The following is an 18986-nucleotide window of genomic DNA, read 5'->3' as shown; positions in this document are numbered from 1 at the left end:
TGTGGACCGCGGAGAAACGCGCGTGGGCGCTGCACCCCGCCGAGCGGCCGGTACACCGGGTGTACGGAAGCGCCCTCGGTCACACCGAGCTCGGGCCGGACCCGCGGACACGCGCGGGGCTGCGGGGCCGTTTAACGCTCCCCGCCGCGCGGGATCGGGGCTGCGGGGCGAGCGGTCGCCGACACGCGTGGGCACCGCGGCTGCCCGCGCCCCCCGAAACCCCCGGGAGCTCCCGGCAAGGTGCCCCCTTCCCTCCGAGCGGCGCCGGGACCCCCGTGACGGAGCCCCCCACGCCGCGGGACCGGCCCCACGGGGGAAAGCGGCGCCGTGAGCCCGCCCGCTCCGCGTCTTTCCCTTTTTTCCCCTCTTTTATATCCTTCCCGCTTTTTCCTTTTTTTCCCCTTCTCTTTCCCTTTTCCCCTGTCTTTTCCTTTCATCCTTTTTTTGCCCCCTCCCCTTTTTCCCCTCCTTTTCCATTTTTCCCTTTCTTTCTCTATTTCCCTCTATTTTTCTTCCTTTTTTTTTTTTTTTTTTTTTTTTTCCCCTTCCTTTCGCTTTCCCCTCCCGCCGCGGCTCCCGCGGGCACCGAATCCCCGCCCGAGGGGCCCGGGGAAGGTCCCGCGGGGTCCGGGATGCCCCCGCCTCGCCTCCCGGGTGGGAAGTCCCCCCATTTGGGGCCCAAAATGGCCCCAGCTCTGGTCGGGGGCCGGGGGGAGGATGTCCCGGGGCACCACCCGCCGTGACCGGGGGACCACGGGGACCCGTTAGCGGGAAGCGGAGCGGAGCTGCCGCTGGGCACCGCCGCCCCGGCTCGGATTTTGGGTCCATTCCAGCGGCTTTTAGGGCGCTCTCCCTTCCTCCCTGAGCACAACGAGGGGGGCGCGGCGCGGCGGGGGGGAGGCAGCAGCGGGACCCTCCGCTGGCACCGGGGCACCGACACAGCGGTGTCCGCCGAAGGGGGGGCGAGGGAGGGGGCCGTTCCCCGGTGGGGCGGGGCGGGGGGGGGGGGGAGCCCCAATCTCGGCCCCTCACTCCCCTCCTCCGCAACACCCCAAAGGAATGAGGTCACGTGAGGCGGGGCGGGGCCTGGCGGCGGCTGGAGGAGGGAAAAAAATAAAAAAAAAAGGAGGAAAAAAAAATTAAAAAAAAAAAAAAGGAGGAGGAAGGAGGGAAAAAAAAAAAAGAAGGGAAAAAAAAAAAAAAAAAACGAGCGAGAGGAAAAAAAAGGGCCCCGGCCGCAGCGCCGCCGCCGCGCCGAGCCGAGCCGCACCGAGCGGCGGGAGCGGAGGGGCGGCCGCGGGGCCGCCGCTGCCGCCGCCACCAGGTAGGGACGCGGCCCCGGGCCCCCCCCCCGCCGTTGCCGCCGGGCCCCGCCGCCGGGCCCCCCCCACCCCCCCCCCCGCGCCCTTTTCTCTCCGCGTTCAAGATGGCCGATGGCCGCCGCCTCCCCCCGCTTTGTGCCGCGGCCCCGCTGCTGCCCCGGGGGGGGGGAGCTGTGAGCACCCCCCTCCCCTGCACGGCGGGTACCGGCGAGGGGCTACGGAGCCCTGACAGCCCCCGCTCCCGCCGCCCCCCCGCCGGGCCCGGCGTGGCGTGGAGCGGGGCAGTGCGGTACGGCCGGGGGGGGCCGCGGCGGGAGCCCCCCCCCCCCGGGGCGGGCGGAGGGGCCGGGCCGAGCCCGGGGGGGGGGGCCTGTCAGCCGGTCCCGGAGCACAAAGGGCTGCGGGGGGCACCGGGAGCGCCCCGGGTTCACCGGGGCTGCCCCACCCCCGGCCCCAAATCGTCGTGTGTGTCCCCCCCGAAAAAAAACCCACCGAAGCGGGAGCTGCCCGCGGCGCGGGGCCGGGGGGGACCCCCGGGGCACAGCGCGGGGTCACGCGTGTCCGTGTCAGGCGGGTGTCACGCACCGCGCGGACACGTCTCGCCGCGGGAGCGACGTGGGGGGGTGTGGGGGTGTCCTTGTGCGTACACGGGTGCGTGGACACGCGTGTCCGTGCCCTCCCCGCGGTGTTTCTCCCACCCTCCGCCCCCCTTCCCGCTGTTTCGCTCCCCGGCAGCGGCCGGTGCCCGCGTCCCGCGCCCCGGGGTGGGGGGGGGGGGGTCCCGTCGAGGGGGGGGGGGGCGGCGGGTTCACGCTCCGCCGCCTTTTTGTCGCGTTCCCGGTGCGTGGGGGCCCGTGGCCGCCGTGCGAGCGCGCGGGCAGGGCCGGGGGGGGGGGGGGGGTGTCCCGGTTTATTTCCCGGCCCCCGGGCTCGCCGCCGCCGATGGGTCCCCCGGGGAGGGGGCAACCGGTCGGGTCCAAGTTACCGGTGACTTTGAAACGTCCTTCCCCACCCGTGCCTGGCCCGGGGCGGGGGGGTTTTGGGAATGGGGGGGGGGGGGGGCACCGTGCCGGGCCACCGCCCAGGGAGACAAAAGACCCCGAAAGTCGGTGCCGGGGGTGCGGGGGAACCGGCGGCGGGGCCGGGGCGGCGGGAGCCGCTGGCGGGACGGGGCGGCCCCGAGGGCTCCGGCGGGGCCGCTGCTGCCGCCGGCTCCGGTACCCGGGGGTGGAGGTGGTTGCGGGGGGGGGCTGTCCGGGGCTTTGTTCGCCCCCGCGGCAGGAAATCGCGGTTGTTATCACCCGGTTTATTAGAACCGGTTTGCGCCGGTGGCTCGGGCTCCCCCCTCCCGCGGAGACCCGGGTCGCCATTGGCGGCTGCGAGCACCAAAAGCGGTAAAATCCACCCAAAATGCAGCCGGGGGTCGGTGCGGGGGACCCTGCCCCCCCCCATCCCCCGCATTCTCCTGCCCGGGGGTGCCTGGCAGTGCCCCCCCCCCCCCCCATCACCTGTGGGCTGCGGAGGACTGAGGGCACCTGCCCGGGGGCAGCAAGTGCCGGGACCCCGAGGGGCCCCCCCAGGGGATGCCCGGGGGTGAGAGCTGAGCTGAGGGGGGGGCTGGGGCTTCCCGAGCACCCTGGTGCCCCTGGCCCCCCCGTTCTGCAAGGGGACCCCGCGGCTCGACTTGGCCCCTGCTGCTCCAGCCCAGGGGTGTCCTCGAGGTCCCCAGTGCCGTGGTGTCCCCATCCCCACAGCATCTCCAGCCCCATCGCCATCAGGTGTCCCCATCCCTGTTCCCGTGGTGTCCCCATCGCTGTGGTGTCCCCATCCCTGCAGCATCTCCATCCCCATCACCATCCCCACGGTGTCCCCATCACTGTGGTGTCCCCATCCCTGTGGTGTCCTCAACCCCGCAGCATCCCCATCACCATCTCTGTGGTGTCCCCATCCCTGCAGCATCCCCATCCTCGTCACCGTGGTGTCCCCATCCCCATCCCCACGGTGTCCCTATCCCCATCCCCATGGTGCCCCCATCCCCACAACATCCCCATCCCCATTGCTGTGGTGTCCCCATCCCATGGTGTCCCCATCTCCATCTCCATGGTGCCCCCATCCCCGTGGTGTCCCCAACCCCATCCCCGTGGTGTCCCTGTCCCTGTGATGTCCCGTGGAGGCGAAAGGAGAGGAGGGACCCAGACGGGAGCAGGGAGCGAGCGGGGCCGTGGGGCAGCTTCCCCGGGGCAGGGACCTGGTGTGGCCCCGGCATCGTGCAAAGACACCTGCAGCCCCCAGCCCCCCCACACCCCCCAAACCCCCGGCCCTGCGCACACCCAGCCCTGCGCACCCGCCTGGTGTGCACACCCCCCCACCCCCCCCCCCCCCATACACCCTCACACACCCCCACGCACGCGTGCACCCCGTTTGTTCCCTGGGCGCGGGGTTCGCCCTGCTCCTCGCCCGGTGGCGGTGCCCGTGCTGTGGCCATTGTGCCCTCGGTGATTGTGGCGGCTGTTGTCTGGTTGTTGGCTGTCGGGTGTTTGCCAAGCGCCTGGCCCCGTGTCAGGCGGCCGGTGACACCGCTCCACGCCTGACCCCATGCGAGCGCCTGTGCGGCAGGGGTGTTGGGGGGTGTGCGGGTGTACTCTGCCTGTGCGCCTGTACGCGTAGTGTGTGTGTGTGTGTACGCACACGTGTGTGTGTGTCTCCCTGGGGGGGTGTGGGGGTGTGGGTGCGTACGGGTGTTGCTGTCGGCGCACCCAGGCTCTGCCATCGCACCCACAACTCGTTTACACAAACCCAGGGTTTCTCCTCCCCTCTCCCCCTCGCCTCGGATGGTTGTAATAATATTCTGGCTCTTCTCCAAGTATCGGGGTTGCCATGGAAACAATAAAACTGCAGCGATTTCGGGCCCCGGCTCTGCCGTCTCCCATTGTAAACGTGGAAGTGCCGGAGCGGGCAGGCGGCGATTCCCCCGCGTCTGCGCCCCGCGCCAGGGCCGCTGCCTGTGCCCCATGTGCACACCCGGCCAGGTACACCCGGACGGGCACCCCCGGCCGCGCAGGTGCTGCGGGTGCTCCTGGCCGCGGGCGAGTGGCCAACACTGGACTTGGGAGTTTCTATAGAAACCGTGAGGCGGTGGCTGAAAATGCTTTTTCCATCGAACAAAACAAAAATACACTTTGTGTGTGTGTGTGTGTGTGTGTGTGTGTGCGCACAGCCCCGGGAGCTGCAGGCCAGGGGCTGGCAAAAGGGGGTGATTTCTCCCCTCTCAGAGGTGTCTCAGGATGGGGGGGACCCACCTGGGGACCCCCAGGAAGATGCAGACGTGAGGCAGAGGGAGCTGGGCAGTGCCCAGGGCTGTATGGGGAGGGGTGTGGATGCTGCTTGCGCACCCCCGGGGCAGCCCCAGTGCTCCTGGGGCCAAGTGTGGCCTGTTATGGGGAGCACCAGGCGCCCCCACCCTGCTCTGGATTTGTCCACGGGGTGAAGAGGGTCCTGCAGGTCCCGTCCTCGCACGAAGTGACTGTTAAGGGGGGTCCCGGGTGTTTCCCTGCAGGGAGGATCTGCCGCGGCGCTGCTCCAAAATGCACAGGACCACCAGGATAAAGATCACCGAGCTCAACCCCCACCTGATGTGCGCCTTGTGCGGCGGCTACTTCATAGACGCCACCACCATCGTGGAGTGTCTGCACTCCTGTGAGTGTCCCGGGCCCCGCGCTGCACCCAGGGGTGCCCCCAGCCCCGGGAAGGGTGTCCCCAGCCCCGGGAGGGGTGGCCGTGCTGCACCGAGACGCTCCCGCGTGCCCAAACCCACCCCTGCTGCTGCACGGGGTCATGGATGGGGCTGGAGCGGGGCACCCTGAGCCGGTGTAGGGGTGCGGGTGCTTCACCGGGCTGGCACAGGGGCTCTGCCCCCTCGTCTGTCTGTCTGTCTGTCTGTCCGCTCACGCCGAGTCTCTCCCCGCAGTCTGCAAAACCTGCATCGTTCGCTACCTGGAGACGAACAAGTACTGCCCCATGTGTGATGTCCAAGTGCACAAAACCAGACCCCTCCTCAGCATCAGGTGAGCTTCGGGGGGTCCCCGTGCGCCGTACCCCCGCGTGGCACCGTGCCCCGGGCCCTGGGCCCCCCTCGGTGCAGCCTGTGCCCCTGCTCTGGGGTGCAGCCCTGAGCACCCCGGGATGGGGAGCGGGGTTCTGTACCCAGCCCGGGCGCAGGATGGTGCCGCTGAGCGAGGACCCGTCGCATCTCCTGCGGCATCTCTCTGCTCCAGACCTGCGCCCCGCAGCGGTGGGGCTTTGGGGCGCTCCCTGGGCGGATGGGGTGCGGGGACGGTGGGCAACGCCACCATGGAGGGGACAACACTTGGGGACATCTCTGTGGCACCCTGCGCCCTTCCCTGCGCATCCCAGCCTGCGGCCGTCCCTCTGTCCATCCCTGCGGCCCCACCAGGCGCAGTTGAACTTGCACATCCCCCCGTGGGGACGGCGCCGTGTCCCTCGGGGGATGCCGGGGTGGCAGCAGCGCAGGTGTAAGCTGCCTGGCCGCGGTGACGGTGGCTTCGCGCCGGCTCTGCCCCGGCCCCGCGTCTGGCTGGGGAAAGCCAGACACGTCCCGTCAGTTGTGGAATTGGCTCTGCAGGTGGTTGGCATAGAAACCATGAGAGGCTGCAATACATCACCCGGCTTTTTTTTTTTTTTTAGCTTCTCCCATGTAAATCTGTTTCTGTAGTAACACTTTTTTTCCGCCTTTTTTTTTTTTCCGCCTTTTTTTTTTTTTTTTTTTCTGGTTCACTATGAAATATTTACACTCTGGCTCTCACGGCTCCCTCACCGAAACATCCCTGCCTGTGTGTGGAGACGGGATACGCAGCCGCCCGCGCCGCAGCCGGGCACCACGCGCGTGGCCTTGTGGTGCCTTCGCATCCCCTTCGCTCCTGGTGGGGGGGAAAATGTGGGGCACCGGGGGTGGGCAGAGGTGCTGCCGCGGGGCTCTCGGGGGCCTGATCCGGATGTGGTGCTGTAGAAAACTCCCCGCGCCGATGAGGGATTCGCTTCCCCCTTTGCTTCCCGAAGCAGAGCCGCGCACCCGCGCCCTGGGCGTGATGCTGAGGGTGCTGCCCACACGTGTGTCCCCCCCCCGTGGCACCCCGGCCCCCACCCAGCGCCAGCGTGCTGGGCTGAACGGGGTTGACTCATGCGAGAGCAGGGACCGGCTGGTAATTAAGCTGCCAATCAAGTGGCTGAGGTTGCTTTTTCATTAGCTTGCTGTAAATTATAAAGCAAATTCTCTGGGTATGTATTATAAATAAAATCACAGCGGGGCCTCGTGAACCAGAGTGACATCACCGAGGAATTAGGGATGAAAGACATGGCTAGGCTAAAAATAATATAGGGTACGGTCATTTGTTTTTCTTTAAAATAAAGGCCTTATTATTAAAATGGAAATAATTGCAGATATAATTTACTTTTCACCAGTCCCACTGCTCTTGCTTTGTTTTTGAGATTATTTTTTTTTTCATTCGGCTGAGCTGCTGGTTTTAAATTGTGCCAGATGCCCTCCCTGCGGGGTCCCAGCCAAGCCTCCCAGCAAAATCCCATTCCCAGCTCGGGGCTGAGGATGGGACTCGAGCTTCCCCAGTTCCTCAAGTGCTTTAGAAGATCCGACCTCGATTTGTTCACATTTTAGGGAGCCCACCTCTCTTTCTGGGATAACAGCGGGTCCGTGGGCGCTGTCCTGCCACCCTCACAGCAGAGGGAAGTCAAGGCCTGAGCCCTGAACTGCAGCCCAGTCCAGAAATAAAATCAGATGCAAATTAAAACTTGCAGAAACATTTGCTGATCTTAGATTAATTTTTTTTTTTAAGTTCTCAGGGTGTTTTTGTAATCGTTTTGACTACTGAAAGGGAACCTGGCCCCAAAATCCTGCTGTCATCATCCCAAGCAATTACAAGGATTTTTGAAATGGTTTTCTTTCTTTCTCCAGAGTTAACCCTTTGCGGTGAGCGCGAGGGTGGACGCGTTTGCCTGCGGGACAGGGTTGTGGCATCGCCGCGGGACGGGGAGCCGGGGCTTTGTGCTGGGAGTTTCCTGGGAGGGAGATGGGGGGAAGCGGCGTTCGGGCTGGCCGGGGGCACCCGGTGCAGGGCAGCTTTCAGCAGCCCAGGGAAGCAAGCTGCTCCCTAATCCAGCTGATTTCTCTCTCTTTTCCTCTTTCTTTTTCTCCCGCAGGTCGGACAAAACCCTACAGGACATAGTGTACAAACTGGTCCCGGGGCTTTTCAAAGGTACAGCCATGGACGAGTGATAATTGTGTGGGTTTGGGGTTGTTTGTAACTCGCTCCCACCCACCAGTGAAACTGGTGCCTTGGATTTCGCGCTGCCCACGCCCGCCCCTGCCCGTGTAACGGGGGCAGCAGGAAAATGCTTGGCGTGACCGGACAGGGAGTCCGGATAGTGCCCATCCCACGCTCTGGCACCCTGGGGGCTGCTGCTGGGGGGCACCACGAAAAGCAAAGCTGGGAGCAGGAGCCACGGATTTGCTCTCCAAGAGCCTGCCCGTCCTCGGGGGAAAAAGTGTGGGGGTCTGCAGGTGTGGAAAGACTGAGGACAGTCGAGCCGCCGTAAAGGCATTCTCACAGCAGCGGATTTGCAGCCGCTCCGAGGGTTTTACTGGTACGACTTGGTTGCTCTTGCTAAAGCGACTGCTCTCCTGCGGGTCCGTCTGCACCAGGCAGCTCGTGCTGGAGCTGCTGGCGGGGAGCAGGCGCTCGGCAATCCGGGGCTTCCTCTTGCTCCCCTCTTTGCACCCATCTCCCCCTTGGTGTGATGTTTTCCCCCCTCACCTTCCTCCTCCCTTCTCCCGCAGATGAGATGAAGAGGCGGCGCGACTTCTATGCAGCCTACCCCATGGCAGAGGGTGAGTGTCAGCCTTGCGACCCGCCCCCCCGCCCCGGCCGTGCCCCCCACAACAGCTCAGCCTCTCCCTCCCTCTGTTCCCACAGTTCCAAACGGATCCAACGAAGATCGCGGGGAAGTCTCCGAGCAGGACAAAGGGAACCTGACGGACGACGAGATCGTCAGCCTGTCCATAGAGTTTTATGAAGGGTCAAGGTACCATTTTTTGGGGTGGGGGCTGTGAATAAACTCTCATCCTCTCCTCACTCCAGAGACAGAGCTGAGATGTGAGGTGGTGGCGGCTGACACAGCCCCACCTCAGGGCTCAGCGTATCTCAGGGTGCTTGAATGGGCAGAGGAGCACCCAAAACTCACCTGCCCTGGTCCCCCATCCTGCATCCTCTGCGGGTGCTTGCTCTGGCAGCGGAGTCCCTCCTTGCCACTCCCCGGGCAGGCAGGGGAAGGCTCCTTCCCAAGCAGCAGAGCCCAAAGGCTGCCACGTCCCTGGTGCTGGTGGTGGCCTCCAAGGATGTCACCGGCACCCAGAGCAGCGGTTCAGAGGGAGGCAGGGAGGGTGGCAGCGCCGGGCAGCGGTTGCAGGGCGCTGGGTTGGAAATGCAGCAACTTGGGTGTCTACATGGCCAGGGGTGGCCAAGCTGAAGGTCACTGGGTGTTCCCGTCCCAGCCCCTCCACGGATGGCCCTTCTGGTGGGTTATTTTTTCTCGCTGCCTTTTTATTCCTCCATGAAGTTTGCCCTGTGTTTGCTTTCTTCCCCCCCCAGAGAAGAGAAGAAAGGGACCGTCGAGAACGGGGACCTGGAGAAGGAGAAGGTGAGTGTGGTGGGACCACGGCACGGAGAGCTCCGTGTCCAGCTGCCTGCCGGGCTTCTGGGGTGTGTGGGGGGACAGGAGGGCACCCCCAAACTGTCTGCTGAAGGAGGTGGGAACTGCCCATTAATTGCACGGCGGACTCTCAGCAACGCCTCTCCCCCCGGCCCCCTCCCGCTGCGTCCCCAGAAGAACGGGGTCCGGTTCCTGCGCTGTCCCGCCGCGATGACCGTCATGCACCTGGCCAAGTTCCTCCGCAACAAGATGGACGTTCCCAGCAAGTACAAGGTGAGCGTGTGCCTGGGGTGCACTCGCTGCCCGGCTTTCGGGGTGCTCCGCTGGGCTCGGGGTGGGGGGGGGCGATGCCATTTGGGCCATCCCATGTTGCATCCCCTGCTGCAAACACACTGTGCGAAGCCCCGAGGCCCCGTGAGGGGTGAGGGGGGGCTGGCGGTGCCCCTGCCCCCGTGGCGGGGGACTGACGCTGTCCCCTGTGCCAGGTGGAAGTTCTCTACGAAGACGAGCCCCTGAAGGAGTATTACACCCTGATGGACATCGCCTACATCTATCCCTGGAGGAGGGTAAGCGGAGCTGCCGCCTTCCCCGCCGTGGGCACTGGCGCTTGGCTGGGAGAAAAGCTCGGAAAAGCAGTCCTTTAGGGGAAGCTTAAAAAGCTTAAAAACTGGAAAAAATCTGAAGAGCTTAGAAACTGAAAAATTTAAGAATTGGAAGAAAAAGCTTAAAAACTGGAGAGCTTCAAAATTTGGGCGCTTCAATAAATGAAAACCCCAGCTGCCCCCTCTGTACAAAAGGTGTTTGCTCCAGGTGTGGTTTTGAGGGGGCTGGGGGGGCCGCACGTGCTTTCCTCTCCCTTTCTCCGGGGCGGGCGGGAGGGCTGGTGGCGTGGGGTGCTGCGGGGTGCCCCCGGTGCCATGCTCCTGCCCCTCTCCCGCTTGCAGAACGGGCCCCTGCCGCTGAAATACCGCGTCCAGCCCGCCTGCAAGCGGCTCAAGCTGTCCCAGCCGGCCACCTCCGAGTGCACCAACACCAGCGGCGCCTCCGAGTGCGAGTCGGTCAGCGACAAAGCCCACAGCCCCGCCACGCTGCCCGCCACCTCCTCCTCCCTGCCCAGCCCCGGCACCCCGTCCCACGGCTCGCCCAGCTCCACCGCCGGCAGCGGCCCCGCCGGCGCCGCCACCGCGCTCAACGGCACCTCGAACTGCCACCCGCTGCCGCCCGCCGCCGGCCGGTGCCGCAAAACGACTGTCAACGGCAGCGCGGCCTCCGCCTTGACCTAAGCGACGGCAGAACAGGGACTCCTGGCTGGGTTTTATATATCTATATATATTATATATATACATATATAAATATATATGTGTACATAGGGAGAAAAAAAATTATACATACTTATTTTCTATTGATTGACCAGATTAATTTAAAATGCAAATAAGACACATAAATGTGGTTGAATATTTTTAAATGATTTTTTTTTTTTTTTTTTAAATTTTCTTTTAACTTATGTAAGCTGCATGCCGGAGCTGGGAGCCACGCAGGCGCTGCCACCTTCCTTGCTCGTTTTCTCTAACGCTTTTCACTCTCCTCCCCATCCCTCTCCCCTCGCGCCCACCGGGAGCGAGACGGGGCCGTGAGCGGGGACTCCCGGCTGCACAGGTAAGGGCCAAGCACAGGTAAGGGCCAAGCACAGAAGCCAAAAACCGCCCCCCTAGCCCCACCGTGCCCTGTGGTTTTTTTGCTTTTTTGTGTTTATTTGGGGGTTTTTGGGCACCAGGTCTGATAACGTGATGCCTGTGGCCGGCTGGGACCAGTGGTCTGGTTGGTGGCATCGAGCATCGCTTGCCGGCGTTGCCCCCCCCCAGCTTTTCCTTGCCGTGCACGTTTCTGTTTCTTTTTTGCTTTCCCTGTGTGGTCTCTGGACGGTGTTTCAGGCTCTGATCTAGCAAACCCTCACACAGACGCTTCCCTTTATGCACAGTAAGTAGGTTTGGTTGGGTTTTTTTCAGCTTAAAAAAATTAGGCTTGCGCCTTGGCGGTGAAGGGCCGAACCGGGGTGGGAGCACAAGCCCCACTGAACGTTGGTTTCTCCTTTCCGGGCAGCGCTGGGTGCCCACGGCTCTGGGCACCGCCAGGAAATTTTGGCTGGGGGCATCTAAACCGTTGGGGGTGAGACTGGGGGGGACCCAGAGGCTGCAAATGCCGCTGCCCTGCCCGAGCTGGGGGGGGCGCGGGACCCCCACGTCGCTGGTTCCCCACTCACCTCCATGGCTTCAACGCCGCGTTTCGGAGCGTTTATTTTTGTTCCCGCCCCGTCCTTCCTACCTTCTCCTGTCCCCACATTGGGTTTTTTAAAAAATAAAATTAAAAAAAATAAGACTACAGTGCCTTTAGCCAGGAGGCTTCGGTGAGGGGCGAGCGCGGGAAGGTGCTGCCGTGTTTCGGGCGGGAGCGGAGCGGCACCGGCTGCTCCGGGGAAGGGACCAACTTTCTACATTGTCAAAAAAAAAAAAAGCACACGAGCCCCGGGGAGTGCAGACCCTGGGGGTTTCTCTCCTGCCCTTGCTGGGGAGGGGGACAAATGAAAAAAAAAAAAAATATAAAAAGCAAAAAGCAAGTGCCTGCAGCGCCCGGACAGCACCCCCCAGCCAGGCAGCGGCTGCGGCCGCCCGCGACGGCACGGTGAGAACCAAAGGAAAGCGGCACGGGAATTGTATGAACAGCCCGACTCCAAAGGTCAGGAAACATGGGATGTTGTTATTGTATTTCTAATTTTTTTTTAAATTTTTTTTTTTTTTTTGAAGTACTGCACCCCCATCGCGGACTCGACAGCGGCACTTTTGCTATAGCACAGCCCGGGCTCTGCTGCCCGGGGGGGGACCCCACAGGGCCTCTTTTATTTCTCTCTTCCCCATCCCCGGGCTGGGGCTGGACGAGGGGCTCGAAGCGTGTCGGGGGGGCTCCATTTGTCTCGACTTTGACACCCCTTTTCTCCTTGTAAATAGGCCAAAATGGACTGAGGGAGGCAGCTGAAGTGCCTCGGTCTGGGGTTTGTGTGGGGCTCTTGGGGGGGGGTTGTTTTGTTTTCTGTTTTTTCCTATATGGTACAAACCAAATTGCTCTGTATGTTTGCATCCTGTACGACGTTTTAATGTCTTGTAATATATTCTGATATTCATATATTGTTATTGGTTAAACATTTGTATAACTATACAGCTTTGTAAATGTAATAAATGCTGCAGACTGTCCTTCCCTTCGCCTGCCTGTACAGCTGCAGCCGCCCGGGTCCCGCCGTCCCACGTCTAGCCGGGCACCCGCCGCTCTGGCAACACCAAATCCACTCCGGAAAGTCCCAGGATCCAGTGGATTCTTTTTTTTCGCAGCCACTGCTGAACCTCCGTTACCCCTGGCAGGATCCCCGGGGAGGGGGACAGAAAGTAAAACCGCTGCCCCCACGCTGGGGTGAGGCTGGTTCGCTGCAGCTGGGCCCTCAGGGCTCGGTAATTAAGGTTAATTGGGGTGGGAGCTGAGCATCTCCCCACTCCCTCCCATACCTGAGTGGGATGAACATCCCGGCGGCCCCCAGCTCCTGTGGGCTCCGTGACCCCCATCCCCGCGGGGTGCAGCCGTGTCAGGGCTGGGTGCCCTCTTTATGGGTGCCGTCGCAGTAGGGGGGGGTGCGGGTGCGCTTGCACCCACAGAGCCAGACCCTCTTGTCCTCCTCGGGGGTGAAGCGCAGCGGGGAGACCCCCGGGGCCGCTTTTCTGTGGGCGCCGTCGCAGAAGGGCTGCAAAGCAAACGGGGAGCAGGTAAAGGCGGGGATTTGGTGGGGCGGGGGGTGTCTGGCTGGCTCAGGGGCCGCGCTGATGCCCCCACACCGCGCTGGGCATGAAACTGGGGGACCACCACCCCGCTTTCCCCCCCCCCACCCCGGCTGCGAACCGCCCCCACCCGTGGTGCAGCGCATCCTCCGGGAATTGGGGCGCTGCGGGAGCACCCGGGGGGGGCAACAGCACCTCCTCGCCCCAAATCCCTCCCCGCTGGACCGGAGCGGGGCGGGGGGTGTCCCCGTGGGTCCTGCCCCGGCCCCATCCGCATCCCGAAAGGGGGGGGGCTGGAGCCCCCCGGCCCGACCTGGCTCTTGCTGTGCCCGCAGGCGCACCACGCGTATTTCTTCCCGGCCTTCAGCTCTACCGGGAACGGCTCCGCGGCGGCGGCCACCGGCGGCGGGGAGGGGGCCGAGCACCGTCGCACTTGGGGGGCGGAAAAAAGCGAAGGGATGTACAAAACCCCCGGAGGATCCCGACACCGGCGGAGATACCCCCCCAAACCCCGCCCCCCGCCCGCTGCGGCGCTCATCAGTGTCACAAGCGCAGCCGGTCTCCGCGGCAGCATGGCCCGGCCCCACGCCCGGTCACCGTCCCCGGGAGCGGCTCCTCCCCCCGGCCCCGCCGGAAGGACCGGACCGGCCGGGCTCGGCGGGAGCTCGGTTGCTCGTTGCAGAAAGGTTCCCCCTTGCACGGATGCTCGCACGGATCCTTGCAGCCCCCCCCGCGGCTCCTTTGCACGGTCGCCCCTCTCGCACCCCCCCACCGGGGGTCCCCGGTCCCGGTGCGCGGCCCCTTTGCACCCCCCGATCAAACCGGGCTCTGGGTGCGCTGAGCCCTTTGGTGCCGCCGCTCCCCCCGCCCCCTTCTCGCCCCTTCGCGGGGTTGGGGGGGTTCGCCCCGACCCCCCTGCGGAGCTGGAGGGGGGGTCCCTCTGCTCGCCAAATGCGGGCTCCGCCGAAATTCATCCTCCCTGGAAATTCATCGTTTAAGCATCAAAGGTTTGGATTTCCCCCCCCCCCCTTTCTTTTCTTTAACATTTAACTACTGGGAAAAATGAGCTTTTTTGACAGCTGCAGTGATTTAGCTCCGCAGATGGCAGCACACCGGAGCGGGGGGGGGTCTGCAGCTGGGGGGGATTTGACCCACGGGGACGATCCCACCCGCCCCGGGGGTCACGGCCCCCGCGTGTCCTGCGTGGGGGCTGCTCCCCCCACGCCATCCCAGCTTCCCGGTGCGATGGAGCGAGGGGCTGAGCCGGGCACCGAGAGCATCACCCTGGAGAGCTGTTAAGCCCAATGTCCAACCCAAGGCCGGTTTATTTTCCTTCCTAAAGTGCCCCCCTGCCCCCCCCAAGGGCTCATCCCCACGCCAGGGGTAGAAAACTCCCCTCCAGGCAGCGACTCCCCAACCTCCAGGCCCAGGTTTGGTTCTTCAGCTCACGGCGTCGCTCGGAGACGTCCAACCAGCCACCTCTGCACATTCTGAGCTGCGGAGGTTGTAAATTCTGTGTTTAATGTCGCTCTGCAGCCCGGCTGCGGGCCACGGGGCGGCCTTTCCCCATTCCCCCTCGTCTGCAAGTCGCTGGGGAGCTGCTCGCTTCCTCTGCGGCCGCCGGCGCGTCTGTCCAGAAACACCCAGAAAATGAGCGGACATGGAAGCGGATCTTTTCAGCCTACTTTTTTATTTTTTGGAAAACATTCTTTTCATAAAAAGTACAAGGACTGTGACAATTTCTCAGTCATACAAATACATTAATGATACAAAGACGTTATTTGCGTTATACACAAGGGAGGGAAAATGAGGCGCGCTGACTTCCTTTCCCACTGAAGATGGAAGAAGGGTAAACAGGAGCCGTTTTCCAAGAGGTCCTGCTGCCCTTAGCACCTGATTTGGTTTTTGTCCTTAGGAAGAAATTAAAACGGAACGCGTCCTCCCCGCCAGCCTCCGGCAGCGAGCGCGGAAGACGCCGACGTGCGGCAGTTGTACAAATATGTAAGAAAGTGCGGCTACAAATCTGCCCATGTAGTTTTCAAATAAAAACCTTTTCTTAGGAAAAAAACCAAAACAACCATACAAATATCTGCTTAAATGTTTATGTTCTTGTATTTTCAACTCCTCGCTTCTCTCCCCGCTCCCTTTTCCACTGGCCCCTCTGGCCCACTCGAGACCGGCTCCGCTGTGGGGAGCCTTGTAACAATTAGGCTGGGCTTAAATCCCTCTGAAATCCAGGCTGCGCAGGGCCAGACCTCTGCCTCTTCCCCGCTTCCCCAAGCAGGGGGATCAAACAGCTCCCGTGGGGCAGGACCCTGGGCCGTGCCCTCGCAGGGACGTGGCTGCAGCCCATCATTTCATTCGGTCCCTCCCTAACCTGGGTCACAGACCCTCCTGCTCGCTGCGGCTTTTGGGGCTGCAAGTGCTGTTTAATCAAACTGTCTTGCAGAGGCTCCCTACAGCCCAGGCAGGTGCTAAAACTTTGCATTTGCTGCTTAAATTAAAAATACAAACCAGGCCCTGGAGGGGTTTTCTGTGCTTTACCCTTCAGCTGCGATGTCACACGTAATTTGGAGCACAGTCACAAATGGGCGCTGCTGGGCAGGGTACCGATGACTTTTTCAAAGTTAAAATGATAATCGTTAACTAAACAGAGTTTTTCCACTTTCTTACTTTTTAACCATTTTTAGCACAAACTAATTTCTTCAACTTCTGATAAATGTTGAAATATCAATTAAAAAAAACCCACCGAAAGCTTCCCTCCCTCCCTCCCGCCAGTCTGAGCAGTGGGTTTGTGGCGGGGAGCTGCGAGGGGGGAGCCCGTCCAGGCAGAGCAGCTCCACCACCTGCGCCAGGGAGGGAAGGGATAAATGGGGATTTGTGGATTTGGCTGAGCCCGAACTCTCCCCTTGAGCACAACCTCGCCAAAGGTCTCACCAGCCAAAAAAAAAAAAATTTGTAGCGCTGCCACTCCCACCATCTACCCCCGTCTGTACTCCGCAGCTCCCACCGCAGCGATGCCCCGGGCCTGGTGTCCCAAGGCAGGCAGCTGTGGGTTGGGAGGGGATTTTCTGTGCCGAGGATCCTCACACAAAACCCACGGAGCTAAAGGAAAGGCTCCACCTGCCCTCGCTGCCCCGCGCAGCAGCGACTGCCCTGAGAGGCCGGAGCCGGGCTGTGCCCATCAGGTGCTGCTCTAAGGACCAGAAGGGCTGGCAGCTGCACAAGCTTGTGAGCTCCTGGGCTGTCTCCGCACCCCGTGGGTCCAAGAAGCTTCCCCGCAGGATTGAAGCCACATGGGACACCCCGGAGCCCACGGTTGAGTGGCTACCACAGAGCTGGGGTCCCTTTTCTGGGCAGGGGAGGGAAGAACAAAGCGCAGGAGACGTGGCTCCTGAGCAAATTAGTCCTTTCTGTGCCTCTGCTTCCCCATCTGGAAAATGGGAGGGGAGAGGACACCTCTGAATTGCAGTTTCAGACCTGCTGCTGCAACGCTACTATTAAAATTATTGCTACTTCACCCTTTCCTGCAAAGGTGACATCCACAGCCTTTATGACAACGCCATTTCTCAGACTAAATGCACAAAGGAGAGGCACCAGGGACCCATTCAACTCCCTGCCTCAAGGCTGTTTTGATCACAGGCACTTGATTATTTTTACTTATGTGGGTTTAAGAAACCGCACAGCACAGCATATACCAAGGGCAACGGTAAATAACAGCGCAGCAGGAGCTGCCAGCTCCGACGGACCGGCTGGGCTGGAGAGCCCTCGGAAAACCGCTTTGGGCGCAGCGCTGGCTGCTCGGCCCCGACCAGGCTGGAACCTGAGGGATGATGCAGGTCTCCTTCACGCCAAACGCAAAGCAAAGCCCTTATCACCAGCAGGACGGGGCGACGCCTGCGCTGGAGAGGGGTGTGCAAACAAACCAGGCTTTAAGGTGAAAGGATCTGGGAGCGACGGGCACTGCTCTGCGTACAGCTGGCCCCTGGTGCAAGCCGTGGCCACGCCGTCCTCCAGAGAGCTCTCGGGGCCCGTTAGACCAAGGGGTGGACTTGCAGGGAGCAGCGAAGGCCCCGGGCAGATTTCCTTTTCTGCAGCAGGAAAGTTTCTGTGTCCTAGAGCCAATCTGCCGCTCACGCCAAACAACCGCCGCCTGTTCCGAGCCCCCGAGGGAGCCGCTCCACCACCGCCGCGGGCGGGAGCCCCGCTCGCTTCAGACGCATCGGTCACCTCTTGCCCTGCCAACTAGCCTGAACATTTCACCCCAAAGAGAATGACACCATCTGCTTGGTATGTCTTCTCTGGAGTCCTCTCCTGAGCACGTGAGAAGACCTCATCCATGTCTCTATTGTCTTTGGTACAGAGCCAAGGGGCTCAAGCCATCTGCATCCGTGCAGTCTGCAGGGACGGTGCCGGAGCCTGAACCTGCCCCGTCCCGCCGGGGCGGTCGGCTCGCGGCTGGAGCACGTGTGCCAGCGCGGCAGCAGAGAGAAAACCAGAGTCCAGCGAGTGCCAGGGCCGCGGGAGCCCCCGTTCGTACAAGAGCTGTGTCCAGGGGACACTGGTGACTGGCTGGGCGAGACCTGGAGCGGAGTGTGTCAGACCTAAGGCCCGTGGAAGGGAGGGGCTCGGTGTAGGACAGTCGCGTTCCATGCACCTGCTACAGAGGTGTTTCCCTTGTTAGCCCGGTCCAAGAAGATGCCGCGACCTGCTTGTTGGGCACAAAACCACTGAACGTTGCTCAGCACCTTCCTCACACATCTCTCCAGTCCCCACCCATGCAAAGGAACAGAAACGCTACCGAGAGCCAAGCGGTGGAAAGAGACGAACCATGCCAGGAACAAGCCAACACAACTCTGCGGAAATATTCATCTTCTTTTTCATATTTCAGGGCTCCAAGAAACACAGCACAAGGACCTCAGTGCTCCACAGGCCTCCCCTGGGGCTCCCTCCCAGCCCGCGCCCCGGCACTAACCACTACCAGGCACAAAGAGGAGGATCCGCAGCCACCAGCTCCTGCAGTGAGCAACCGAGTCCTCAGAACCAGACACCAAACCTCCTTTTCCCTTCAAAAAATCAGCTGGAAGTTTCCTACAACGACCCAGAGCATTTGATGGCCCGACTCTACAAGACTTTGCATGCCACACTCTGCTTCCTCTGGATGACCCTTTGAATGACCAAAACCACTCTTAAAGATAAAACTCCCAACTCCTGTGTCTCCAGCTCGCTCTGTGCTCCCTTTTTGACACCTCTTGGGCTGTCTGGAAAAACCCGGGCAAATTCTTTGGCGTCCAGTTTGCCCCTCCCAGGTGGCAACACTGGCTGCTGGTCAACGAGAGAGAGAAAAGCACTGCGGAAGGATGGGGTGTGGGGGGAGAACTTCTCCTGGGCTGTTGAAAGGAGCCCCACGAACCCAGAAGGCAAGCAGGGCCCAGCTCGCTGATGGGACGCGGGCACACGTGGGTGGGGAAAAACAAAAGGTCAATAAAACCAGTTTCTGATTTAAAAGCATAAGGAGAAAGCAGAACCATGGAGCCTGTGGGCTACGAGACAGAGAAGCATGCAGTTTTGAAGCATGACCCAGTAAAGTGCCAAGCCAGATCTAAGAGCTGAGCACTGGAGCAGGAGCGGGTTTTCTCCAGAGCAGGACATGTCTCCAAACCATATTTTGAAAAGACCTCATCACCCAGCTATGCGGGGCTGTTTGGGGGAAAAACAGAACAAAGCAGAAACAGCACGAGCCCTTCCCTTTGGTGCTTAAGAGAAAGAAACTCTTGGGAGCGGGGTGGACCGAGGAGCAGCTGCAAAGCTTAAAGTCAGTGAGTTTGGTTTTGGGCATCTCTACCGACTAACACGGGCTCTCGCTGTTCTTTGGGGGAGCGAGAGACCTTTTTGCTAACAACGAACCACCAACTGCTCCTCCCTCGCCCTGGTCTCCCTTTGCTCCCAAGGTGTGAAGCCAGGAAGGAGCCAGGCGGGGAACTTCCCCCCGGGGCCTCGGTGCTGCCTCCTCGGCGGCATCGCGGGCTCAGGGCAGGGCCAAGCGTGCGCCCACGTGTGCTGCGGACAGCGGGACCTCAGCACAGACGCAGGACGGGAAGCACAC

The 18986-nt window shown here is 61.9% G+C and overlaps 3 protein-coding genes across 5 annotated transcripts in view; 1 reads left to right on the top strand and 2 right to left on the bottom strand.

Moving 5' to 3' along the window:
* The window catches only part of LASP1 (LIM and SH3 protein 1), a 116876-nt gene that overhangs the window by 87109 nt on the left and 10781 nt on the right, over nt 1-18986 (bottom strand). The gene's annotated exons all lie outside the window — the stretch shown is intronic.
* On the top strand, nt 998-12307 carry PCGF2 (polycomb group ring finger 2). 2 transcript variants are annotated; one of them, XM_074849653.1, is made up of 10 exons: nt 998-1324; nt 4879-5018; nt 5290-5386; nt 7554-7609; nt 8191-8241; nt 8327-8435; nt 9002-9050; nt 9240-9335; nt 9548-9628; nt 10007-12307. In XM_074849653.1, exons 2-10 carry the CDS (start codon nt 4907-4909, stop codon nt 10343-10345), a joined length of 990 nt encoding a protein of 329 aa, XP_074705754.1. In that variant the 5' UTR covers nt 998-1324; nt 4879-4906; the 3' UTR covers nt 10346-12307. The 2 variants fall into 2 exon arrangements, with proteins under 2 accessions (XP_074705754.1, XP_074705753.1); XM_074849652.1 differs by having other exon boundaries at nt 1005-1324; nt 9237-9335.
* CISD3 (CDGSH iron sulfur domain 3) lies at nt 12188-13489 on the bottom strand. 2 transcript variants are annotated; one of them, XR_012626297.1, is made up of 3 exons: nt 13194-13489; nt 12614-12846; nt 12188-12465 (listed from the first exon to the last, which is right to left on the bottom strand). XR_012626297.1 is itself a non-coding variant. In XM_074849654.1 (2 exons), the coding sequence occupies exons 1-2, from the start codon at nt 13452-13454 to the stop codon at nt 12691-12693; spliced, it is 417 nt and encodes a 138-aa protein (XP_074705755.1). In that variant the 5' UTR covers nt 13455-13489; the 3' UTR covers nt 12188-12690. The 2 variants fall into 2 exon arrangements, 1 of the variants encoding a protein (XP_074705755.1); XM_074849654.1 differs by having other exon boundaries at nt 12188-12846.

This window comes from Strix aluco, chromosome 24 (assembly GCF_031877795.1).
Source record: "Strix aluco isolate bStrAlu1 chromosome 24, bStrAlu1.hap1, whole genome shotgun sequence".
Lineage (NCBI taxonomy): Eukaryota > Metazoa > Chordata > Aves > Strigiformes > Strigidae > Strix > Strix aluco.
This window is presented reverse-complemented; position numbering and strand designations above follow the sequence as displayed.